This window comes from Somniosus microcephalus, chromosome 19 (genome assembly GCF_052327205.1).
Source record: "Somniosus microcephalus isolate GS21.2 chromosome 19, FLI_Smic_1.0, whole genome shotgun sequence".
NCBI classification, from domain to species: domain Eukaryota; kingdom Metazoa; phylum Chordata; class Chondrichthyes; order Squaliformes; family Somniosidae; genus Somniosus; species Somniosus microcephalus.
Genome location: NC_141005.1, coordinates 24,224,603 through 24,236,927, shown reverse-complemented (window position 1 = coordinate 24,236,927; position 12,325 = coordinate 24,224,603). Strand labels below are relative to the sequence as shown.

Below are 12,325 nucleotides of genomic sequence, written 5' to 3'. Positions count from 1 at the left end.
TTTTTAGAGGCTGTTGCTAAGCAACAGGGTTTGTTGATTCATACGGAGATGAAAATCTCCGTATGTTTCAACATTAGCTCTGGAGTGTATGGCAGTTGAGGGAACGGCAGCAGCTCAGTCCCAGATAACAAAGTTTCCTGTAGTTGGGAAAATGCTGGAACCTATTACAGGAAACTCTTTTTTTATCCGGCACCGACGGGACCAGCATGGTGCCAGTTTATCAAAAAGTCCGGATTACAGAGTGGTATAGTTAAAAAGGTACGAGAGCTCCGTACACAGCAACAAATCCAGGCTTCCCTGTTGCTTAGCAACATGTGCAGGAACCCCGGCCACAGACCAAGCATCCCTGTATGTGCAGCAACCCCGATTGCACAGCCACAGATTGAGGAACGGCCACTAATATGAAGTAAAACTTACCTGAACCTACTCCTGAATTTTGCCGGTTAACCGAGATTTCCGGTTATTTAGGTGCTGGTAAATCGAGAGTTTCCTGCATAAAGGATGCAATAACTGGGCACTTAGAAACTAATAGTAAGATTGGGCAGAGTCAACATGGATTTATGAAAGGGAAATCCTGTTCGACAAACCTACTGGAGTTCTTTGAGGATGTAACTAGTGGAGTAGACAAAGGAGAACCGGTAGATGTGGTGTATCTGGATTTTCAGAAGGCCTTCGATAAGGTCCCACACAAGAGGTTGGTGAACAAAATTAGGGCACGTGGAATTGGGGGTAATATACTAGCATGGATTGAGAACAGGCAGAAAACAAAGTAGGGATAAACGGGTCTTTTTCAGGATGGCAGGCTGTGACTAGTGGGGTACCGCAAGGACCGGTGCTTGGGTCCCAGCTATTCACAATCTATCAATGATTTGGATGAGGGGTCTAATTGTAACATTTCCAAATTTGCTGATGATACAAAGCTAGGTGGCAGTGTCAGTTGTGAAGAGGCTTCAAGGGGATCTCGACAGGCTTAATGAATGGGCGAGAACATGGCAGATGGAATATAATGTGGATAAATGTGAAGTTATTCACTTTGGTAGAAAAAACAGAAAGGCAGAGTATTTCCTAAATGGTGAAAGATTGGGGAATGCAGATGCTCAAAGGGACCTGGGTGTTCGTGTACATGAGTCACTGAAAGTGAATGTGCAGGTGCAGCAAGCCATTAGGAGGGCAAATGGTATGCTGGCCTTCATTACAAGAGGATTTGAGTACAGGAGTAAAGAAGTCTTACTCCAATTATATAGGGCCTTGGTGAGACCACACCCGGAGTGCCGTGTACAATTTTGGTCTCCTTAACTAAGGAAGAATATACTTGCCATAGAGGGAGTGCAACGAAGGTTCACGAGATTGATTCCTGGGATGGCGGGACTGTCGTATGAGAAGCGATTGAGTAAACTAGGCCTGTATTCTCTTGAATTCAGAAGAATGAGAGGGGATATCATTGAAGCATACTAAATTATTACAGGGCTTGATAGGGTGGATGCTGGGAGAATGTTTCCCTTGGTTGGGGAGTCTAGAACCAGGGGCCACAGCCTCAGGATAAAGGGTAGGATTCAGGACTGAGATGAGAAGAAATTTCTTCACACAGAGGGTGGTGAATCTTTGGAATTCTCTACCCCAGAGGGCTGTGGAGGCTCAGTCATTGGGTATATTCAAAACAGAAGTCGATAGATTTCTGACTAGTAAAGGCATCAAGGGATATGGCGATAGGACCGGTGAATGGAGTTGAGGCAGAAGATCAGCAATGATCTCATTGAATGGCGGAGCAGGCTCAAAGGGCCGAATGGCCTACTCCTGCTCCTATTTCTTATATTATGTACTCAAATTCTGTTGCTAGACCTATTTGGTCACTACCCCTAACTTCGCCTCTACTTCCTGCTGGGTGTTCATCTTTCCTTCTCTAAAGCAATTGGGGCATCTTATTATGTAAAAGTAGCTATAGAACTGTAAATACTTTTGTGTTGTCATTTCTGCCAAATAACAAAGGTCCTTACCGTTACTTTCTTTGATTTTATCAAACTGCTCCATGACCTCTGACTCGGTTTTGAATGGTGAATACTTGTAGATAAGTTCTGTTTCGATGGCAAATTTCTCAGGGTTGTCAGTCATGGGCTCCCTGGTTCTGGAATTCCATGTTGGAAGTGGAACTATAACCTATTACCCCAAAAAAAACACATCCGCATTAACATGAAGCACCCACAGAATGTGTTCAGGACAGTACCGTCCCCGCTGTGTGCATGAGTTATTAAACATAAGATATGGAGGTATCCCTGTTAACTCAGTTGGTGAAGGCAGGAAGATATTGATCAGAAGCTCCCAGGTTCAATTCCTGGTCTATACAGAGTTATTTGATCTCAGCTTGGCTGGCAATAGGGGTATTAAAACTGCCCTCAGCTCCCTGGGTTTGAGACAGGAAAAACAAGACAGGGTTCCCGATCCTGATCACTCGCCACTGACCACAGCTGGTGAGTGTACAGATGTGTAAATCAGGTGAGGGCAGGAGTGGGCTCACTGAATAGCCTGCTGGAACTCACCATCTGGTCTCACCCATGAAAAATTACCATTTTGTGAGGTAAGAGAGAAAAGTGGGGACAAAGACAACAGTAAAATAAACATGTAGAATAGTTTCGTTTTAAAATAGAAACTAACCTCATCAATCCCTTCCTCTTCGTGAAATGTTCGTGAAAGGAAAACACAGGTCATCGTCTCCTCTTTCTTCGTGAACAGAATAAAGTCTCTGCCGATTCGCATTGAGCCACTGAGTGAAGAGGAGGAAGAAGAAAAACAAGATATTTAAATTTTACAACATACACCAACATTCTTACTTCCCCGGTACTTCAACTGTGAGTTACTACTCAAATTTAGTGATTACAACTTAGTTTTTTCCATCATTGATATAGTCACGTATCCCGACTGATGTCCACCTCCCCATGACATTCAATGACATTACCATCGCCAAATCCCCCACTATCAACATCCTGGGGGGTCACCATTAACCAGAAACTTAACTGGACCAGCCACATAAATATTATGGCAACAAGAGGTCAGAGGCTAGGTATTCTGCGGCAAGTGTCTCACCTCCTGACTCCCCAAAGCCTTTCCACCATCTACAAGACACAAGTAAGGAGTGTGATGGAATACTCTCCACTTGCCTGGATGAGTGCAGCTCCAACAACACTCAAGAATCTCGACACCATCCAGGACAAAGCAGCCCACTTGATTGGCACTCCATCCACCACCTTAAACATTCACTCCCTCCACCACCGGCGTACCGTGGCTGCCGTGTGTACCGTCTACAAGATGCACTGCAGCAACTCGCCAAGGCTCCTTCGGCAGCACCTCCCAAACCCGCGACCTCTTCCACCTAGAAGGACAAGGGCAGCAGGCGCATGGGAACACCACCACCTCTCGGCTCCCCTCCAAGTCACACACCATCCTGACTTAGTATTGCCGATCCTTCATCGTCGCTGGGTCAAAATCCTGGAACTCCCTACCTAACAGCACTGTGGGAGTACCATCACCAGACGGACTGCAACGGTTCAAGAAGGTGGCTCACCACCACCTTCTCAAGGGCAATTAGGGATGGGCAATGCCCAGATCCCATAAACTAATCATAAAAAAAAAAAACACGTCCACTGCTGGCACAAATGTAAAACCCACAAAATAAATGCCCTTGTAACTAATCCCTGATATCCATTATTCTCTATATAGAAAACACATTAAAAGACATATTCCTTCTACACAATAGTCTTCGCTACCTCTATAGCACTGCCAGCCTCTGGCCCTACTACGTTCCCATCATCGCTAAAACCCTCACTCATGCTTTCATCACCTCTAGACTCTATTACTCTAATGTCCTCCTCACTGACATCTCATCCGACACCTACCATAAACTCTACTTGGAGCAAAACACAGCCTTTCCCCCCCCCCCCCCCCATTACCTTTTTTCTCCATTAGTTATAAGCACGTGGGCAACACTGGCAAGACCATATTTACTGTCCAACCCTAGTTGCCCTGAGAAGGTGGCGATGGGCTTCCTCAAAGTGCTGCAGTCCTAGTGTTGGTGGTGCTCCCATAATGGTATTAGGTAGGGAGCTTGCAAGGGAGCAAGATGCTGTCAAATTAACCACATCCCGCTTGCCCATCACTCCCACCCTCACAAGCTACATCCCTCCATGGCCTCACCTCATCTTTCTTCTGCAACCTCCTCCAGGCTTGTATCCCCTTCCACACCCTTTTGTTCTCGGACTCTGGCCCTTTGTGCATCCCACTCCCTTTGCACAACCACTGGTGGTAGAGTACTCAACTGCTTTAGCTCTGCTCTTGGGAACTCCCTGCCTAATTCTTTCTACCTTTCCTCTTCACTCCTCCCAATTTCTAACTCCATGGATCAACATCTATTCCCTTTATCTATAAATACCCCCCACCCCTCCCCCAAAAAACTGCTTGGGATGTTGTCTACATTAAAGGCATTACATAAACAGAAGCTGTTGTTACAATGGCAGCATTTTGCCTACTCCTGTCTGTACAGTGGTGGCCTTGTTGAAGTTTGGAGAGTTCCAGGTGTATGACTACAGAAATTTTCCAAGCCTACCAGGATCAACTGCTTCAAGGACATCAGCAGGAATTATCAAGGGCTATGGGAAATTTTGTTTTAAAACATTTAACTTTCCCACTGTTTAAATATTCCTTACCCTATGATATTACTTCTACAGCAGTCAGCCGTATCCATCGTGTCACGAGAACAATCCAGTGATTGTTTCGCGATGAGGCAGAAGTACATTTAAAAAACACACAAAACAATATGAATTGACTGAAAATGGAAAAACATACGACTTGAGCCCATTTCCATACTGCCCGATCTGCGTGGATTCTGGCGTCCTTTTGGCAGATTTCCCAAACTGGATCACGCTGGCAGCCTCATCTGTTGGGAAGAAAGTTGAATCAACTTAGAAAGGTCCCATGTAAAAAAACACGTGACGAGCACGGCACAAATTCTAGCAGCACATGACCATGGCTAGGCCTATATCAAATAACCCTGCAAACCCTCCCTCCCCCGTGCTCGACAAGCTGGCGGAGCTTGAAATTAGTTTTAGGTGAGCTACACTACGACAAATGGTCAGAATTTGCTAGTGGTTGGGGCAGGCAACAAACAACGGCTGTCTTCATTCACCATTTGTCCAATACCACCAGATTTAAAGCTGTCATGAGGTGGCAGAGGCAAGGTTTGCACACTTGGGCAGAATTGCAGCATTACCTTTTACAAGTAATGTGTGCCCTTCTCAAGCAGAGCCTTACACAACTCCAATGCATCGTGCCATTGAGTAGCATGCTTGCGTGCGCAATTCCTCACAAAGTCTGTCAGCATCTGCCATGCCATTATGAAATCCACTGGGTACAGTCAAGTCCCTCACTGGTAAGGGAGATCAATCAGGAGGCATGGACTCTTGCAGGCAGAGATTGCCTGGTGTGAGCAGGTCGACTGTCTCCAGTTTGGAGACCTTGAACAAGAGGAGCAGGTTGGAAATAGAACCTTGCCCTGCTGTACCTTGAAGCCTAGCAGACAAAAACCTAGATACAGCATGGAACATTCATTAAATTAAAATTCATCAAAAAATGCCAGAGTACTACTCATTTACCACTTTCCATTTCCAGCCCACCACACCCAATGATACAAATCAGGTTCTCCCCGACCCCCAGCTCTTTTCACTTACACGGTTAGATTCCAGTAGCAGTTTCTGATGAACCAGTACCTGCATTTTTACACTCCACTGGGCACAGTTTAGCAAATTTCAGGTCCAACAATTAAGCGCGAATTGCGATTAGCTGTTTACTGGGGAATGTACAGGAAACTTTGGTTTATCCGGAGGTTGTATGTCCGGAAACCTCGATCTACCGGCAGAAATCAGGAGCTGTTTTGTTAGTTTTTTTTTCTTCTCGTGGCTTTTTTTCTTCTCGTGGCTTTTTTCCCCCAACAGTCAGGCTCTGGAAAGTCTCTCTGAAGCTGTTGCTAAGCTACAGAGACGCTTCCAAGGTAAGGGCCGACTGTTTAGAAGCTGTTGCTAAGATGAAAACCTCCGTATGCTTCAACATTAACGCTGGTATGTCCGGCAGTTTTGCTAGATCGGCAACAGCTCGGTCCCGTCGGTGCCGGATGTAACAAAGTCTCCTGTAGTTTGCCCAACATGTTCTCTCATCCCATCAGAAGGTGGAAAGATGACACACTGCTGAACCGCTGCACATGGGATACTAGTGTCCAGCTTTATTTACAAATGTGGGGCGCTCAACATGTTCTCCCCTTACACAAGAGGCTAGGCAAAAAGACCGAAGTCCATGAAAGAGGTTATAATTTCAAGCAGAACTCTCAAGTGACATTGCCCCATCAACCTTAAGTGAACTAACCAAAACAGCAATGGTGATAATGATGCCAAAATTGTTAAGCACAACTTACAATAGATTCTAATTGCTTTTCAACCACAGAACCATCTACATCCAACAATTAATTCACAATTATGAATCACTACAGAAATTACATCTTTGCCTGTCGAACCTATTGCCTCAGCCCTCAAGAGGAATCCTTTTGTTGGCTGTTTTCCTGCAAGGGGAGTATCTGCCTTCCATTTTGTAACTTAGTAAAGATATAGCAGTCTCTAGTTATCTGACTATTTATGAGAAATAGCTACGGAAATTCTAGTGCTCGTCATCCCCCCCCCCCGCACCCCCGAGATCTCAGAACTCTTCTATTCCTCTCTTGAACCAACCACTAAACTGTGGCCAACATTAGCCTGAACTGTCTTTTGGATTTCCTCTCCACCTTCTCCAAGTGAGAAGATTGCAATAAACTATTCAGTGTGCCAACTTTGGCCTACAACTGAAACCTGCTCAACTTTTCCAGTTTTTCTGTGCAGATGACAATACAAATAAGAAACAAGGCACGTACACAATTGAGGGTTCAATCCAATTAAGAGTATGACATTTTGGGGAAATGCCTCGCAAGCATTTTGAGCAGCGTCACTGATTACTTGTAGATTGTGCAGGGGTAGTGGGTACACCCAACATACTATACAATTTGCACTGAGCAGTCAAGGTCATGGAGAAGGGGAGATATTTATTGAGATCTTAGCGATCAAAGGTCAAACACGAGTGTCCCACAACTATACTAGCTTATCAACCACAAGCAATGACTGAAGTCGGTACAACTCTAAAAATCACAACGAAAATGATCAATTCTGTCAGTTGCCTACATAACAGTGGCGACACTTCAAAAATAATTCACTGGCTATATGATTGCAAGTTTGTTCTTTGTGCAAAAATATGGCAGGTAATCCATACTCTTGTTAAACTTCATTTTCCTACATTACAACAGTGACTACATTTCAAAAAATGCTTCATTGGCTGTAAAGCGCTTTGGGACGTCCGGTGGTCGTGAAAGGCGCTATATAAATGCAAGTCTTTCTTTCTTTTATTCCCCCAGTACCCTTGTAAGAAGGTAAACCAGAAACCTTAGTCAAAGTTTTGCCAAATGCTCCTAATTAAATTAACTTCACTGTAATTAATCCAACTGTAATGAGAACAATTTGTAGCCTTGGGTTGTGCAAGAAAAGACCCACCCTTTCCAGAGTTCACTGGCTGTAATTTTGAAAACAAAAAAGATCCCATATCCAATCCTGTCAAGGCATGTGTAACCAGTTCTTGGGCGTGTTGGGGGGGGGGGGGGAGAAGCTATGGATTATTAGCCCATGTAAAAAAAAAACTCTGATTTAGGGCTGCACAGAAGTTGTAGTACTAAAAAAGGCAACCAGAAGCTGCAGTAGGAAAATAAATCTCAAGCTGCTATGACTTCATGTTGCCATGGAGTCCATTAACTGGTTTCAACTTGGTGAGTTTACAAAACATTCCTGGTATATACCAGACTGACTACTTTTGGCCATTCCACAATTAACAGCCACAAGACCATTTCCATAAAATTAAAATCACTGTTGGCAGCTGCTCTTAAACAGTCAGCACTGCCTTGCACGTCCCAGTCCCATGGCAAAAGCTCGTCACCTTCCTTCACCTTGACAGCACGGTGAAGGTCCAGAGCATGCCCCTGAGCAGAACTGTGAACATAGACCTCTGACAGCGCGTTTTATCAACAACCGTCCCTCCAATGCAATTATTTATCTCCAGTTACATTGGAGAAAGGAAATTCACTATTCCATGCTATTTTTCTGTTTGAATTGCATCACTTATCTGCGCCTATCCTGAAGTATCACACCAGGATCATGTTTACTTACTGCAATCCATCCCGGCTCCATCATCCAGGAAACATAACATGAATGTTCCTCGCAAATCCTCATTTTGCACTGAAAATCAAACATTGAATTTTAGCAAGAACCGCAAGGGACATCAAATATTCATAAATACTTCTGTCATTTTACTTCATTGAGTGTTAACACGAAGCAGTCACATGTCAGTTACAGCCTGGTTTCGGGCTCGAGTAAAGCTCCCTTTACACAGCTTTAACCCTCGCCTCAAAAGAGCACCAGTGTGACATTGGTATTTCCCACACCAGCCATCATCTCTGAACAATGTTGGCAATTTAGTGCAATTAATGGCAAGTTATGGGCAGTTTATGCTGTGGACCCTCAACCACCAGGAACCAATAGGGATTGTCCCCGTCCCAATTTAAGATCCTTGACATTGGTAAAAGGACTTTCATTTGAAAAGAGCGAGGTAGCCTCAGGAGATCATAGCGGTGAAAGGACTCTGCAACCGACTGCACCATCCAGTTCCCATCTATTGATATAAAATTTAAAGTCTTGCATATGGCGAACACTTCTTGTACATAGCACCCTTACTTCATGTGGCTTGATTTTTGAGTAGCCTCATCTCTGGTCTCTCCTTCCCTTCATTTGCGCGGTTTGCTGATAGAATTGCCGAGAAGCCGCTATCTAATTACTTTATGAAGCTTTGTCCCATTCATTTTTCACCAATTATTTAATTCATTTGAGCTCTTAACTGTATTCAATTAGTTTATTTTCTTTATTGCCCCACTACCTGAATTTGTTCCCCTCAAGGTTTGCTGATTTACAATTTATTATCTTTATCTCCCCACTGCCCAAGAAGCTCACCCAACAAGTTTTGCTACTACCATTGCAGAGTTTTAATTTGTTTCCCAGTTCATTTAATTAATTTAGGGGTAGGCACCATGCTGTCTGCATGCAGATCAAAAGCACAAGTAAAATACACACAAAGAATTGGTACAAACTATTATCACTTTCCAATAACCCCTGCTGGAATGTATATGCGACAGAGTAGGCGAGGACAAGATGCCCTTTATGGTCAAACAGCCTGCAATGTATATTGTCTAGGTTCACATGAACAATAGCTACTTAGGTGTGGTACTGCAGGTTTACCAGCACCCTTGGAACTGTACCCCAGCAACAGGGTCTCCAGAAGTGAAAAGAGAGCAGGAGAAAAAGGGAATTTAAATAGTAACATGGAACAAAGTGAACAGAGGTGGTCCAGAAAGGTGCTTTGGAGACCATTAAAAAATCACCCCACCCCCTCAAAAAATAAGATTGTGTTTAACTGAATTATGCCATCAGACTTCACACAAACGACAATAAGGTCTGAACAATGCTGTTCTTGAATGGCGTAAACTCGAGCTTCTATTTTTACAATTTTATTGCAGCTCATTGTGTATCGAGGCATAATTGTTCTGTGGTGCGATAGTCATCCAATCAACTGCAGAACTTATGCAACCAAGACCTAGGTAATGACAAGACATGAAACTGGTGCGTACATGGCGTGCTTTTTGACAGCCATCATCCATCTGCTTCTCAAGCCAGAACCCGCATGAAGTTTCCTGCCTGACTGCGTGGGCAGTAGACCTGCTCCCAGGCCTCTGCCAGTATTCATCCACCTGTTCTCAGGTGTTGGAGAGCAGCCCAGGGTGACAGTAACTAGCCAATTTTTCTTTCCTCTCAGAACCACCCAATCTCAATCCACCTCATCCTCTCAGAACCACCCAATCTCAATCCACCTCATCCTCTCAGAACCACCCAATCTCAATCCACCTCATCCTCTCAGAACCACCCAATCTCAATCCACCTCATCCTCTCAGAACCACCCAGTCTCAATCCACCTCATCTCCCCAATATCACAAAAATCTGAACGTGCCTCTTTGGGGACGTACTGGGTGCAGATTTGCACCTCGACATTCTGTGGTAAAAGCATCAGCCCTCAATTAATCAGGGTTTTTTTTTTTTTGCATGCACCTAACCAATTTAAATAGATAAAAGGAAGTGATTACACCTTAACTCACCCGTGTAAATGTCCACTCTTGTAGCAGCAGCATCCCTATAAAATTTAACAGAGGAAGAAAAATAATACACGATTGACATCTGTGAGATGGAAAATATAGTTTGAGGGCATACTGGCCCAAGACGCCAAGGGTAAAAACTTTCAAGAGGCCTTTTCAGTACTAGGCCTCTGGCTGTAGAGGATGGTAGTAAATGATGGAAAAAAAGAGCTTTCCTCTAGTGACAGAAAAGGGAATAATACTATGCAATTCGCAGTATATATAGAATTATATAGAGATTTCACACTACTTTTTATAGGTCTTAATTCCTTCCCCCTTTTTCCAAATTGGTACCTGGCTTCTGAGCTATGAATATATGTTGAGGCAATGGTCAACTCACTCATTTCTTTAAACACACAAAAAAAAAAATACAGAAGGTCCATCAACATCTTAAGGTAGGTTAACATCTTCATCCAAAACATCAGCCTGTCTTTTCTCTTTTCGGACGATGAATAACCGCTGCGTTTCCACGATTTTCTGTTTCTAATTTTATCATTTCTATTAACGGTATCACATTAAATTTGAGCATTGAAATGGCAAAAAATTAATTGCAGAAGCCATTAAACATCCAATTTTATTTCATTTCTAACATTTCAGTGCTGAAATATGCCTTCAACCTCAATTAGAAGGCAAATCAGATGTTGGAGTCAAGATAATATCAGGCCTCAAACAAGGTTAAGATTGATTGAGTTCACATTATGTTCAATACCAATACAAAAAGAGTGTCGCTGGCATTCAATTTATTATTGACCAAATTTTACTTGTGAAGTGAAGGATGCTGGCATCAGGAATTAAATATTTTCCACTCTTTGCACCCAGTGGTAACATCAGGTACTCCCAGATTAGAAATAGCACCTGTACGATGCAAAGTAAAACCTTCATCTACACAACAGTCTTCCTTGTGGCCTCTATATGAAACTAAGGGGAAGTTATCAGTTGTGGCCTCACACCCACTAGAAAGGCAGAGCAGCAACATATTTTCATCCCAGATCGGTGTCGAATCCATCAAAAGTGCCAACTGTAGAAAGGTGCCTTCACCTGCTGCAAGCGCAGCAGAGCTTGAAAACTTTCCAAACCCAATTTCAAAGTACACTATAACAATTTAATGTATAATACATTATGTTCAATTTCTATTCCCTCTATACACTGCACACACGATCTGCAAAAAGTCTGCCCAGTTTTTGTTTTCTTCTCTTCTCTGCTGAGGGTACTGACTCACGCTGGGGTAAGGATCTACAGGAAACTCTTTTTTATCCATGTTGCCGGTTTATCAAAATTTCCGGATGACGGAGAGGGTTATCTACCGAGGCTATTTTTAACAAAGAAAAATTAAAAAATCATGTACGGTATACAGTAATTGGGTACTCACCTGCAGGACGTGGTGTTAAATGGATGGCGGAAGATGCTTGATTAAGTACAGTACTGCCAGTTGAGGGCAATGCAATGCAATGACTACCAGCAGCGTGGGAGACACACAGTAACCCCTGTAAAATGGCGGATCAGAAGAGACTACCGGCAGCGCGGGAGAGTCAGACTCCTGTTACAGGGGTATTGAGGTGTTCCGACTCCCGACAGCGCCAAGAAGCCAAGTAGTGGCAGTTTGGAGAACTACCCCCACTGACTAACTCGGCCAGCGCGGGAGACTAGGACTCGGCAACATTGCCGGTTATTGAGGTGTTGTTTTCGGAGTGAGAATTTTGCCGGTTAATAGAGAATTCCGGATATTTAGGTGCCGTTTAAACAAGAGTTTCCTGTACTAGTGCCAGTTACCCTCCTTTACCTCATCCAATCCATGCATTGGCCTGGACAAGGAGTGTCAACAGGCTATTCAAATGTGTAGGGTATTACAACGATGCCCGATACTGCCCTCGTACAACATCTACTCGAGGGTGCCTGCCAGCAGGAGGAGGAATTTTGGCTGATTTCCACTCTGCAACCCAAGTAACATTGGGGCTGACTGTAGCGCTCCTATTGCCACAC

At 43.8% G+C, this 12,325-nt stretch overlaps 1 protein-coding gene across 1 annotated transcript in view; it reads right to left on the bottom strand.

Moving 5' to 3' along the window:
* morc2 (MORC family CW-type zinc finger 2) overlaps window positions 1-12,325 on the bottom strand; it is a 74,588-nt gene that overhangs the window by 48,763 nt on the left and 13,500 nt on the right. The window contains exons 3-7 of the mRNA XM_085961379.1: window positions 10,310-10,344; window positions 8,277-8,345; window positions 4,834-4,924; window positions 2,650-2,758; window positions 1,995-2,154 (exon numbers count right to left, since the gene is read on the bottom strand). Coding sequence (XP_085817505.1) covers window positions 1,995-2,154; window positions 2,650-2,758; window positions 4,834-4,924; window positions 8,277-8,345; window positions 10,310-10,344 — 464 coding nt within the window. The remainder of the gene's footprint in view (window positions 1-1,994; window positions 2,155-2,649; window positions 2,759-4,833; window positions 4,925-8,276; window positions 8,346-10,309; window positions 10,345-12,325) is intronic.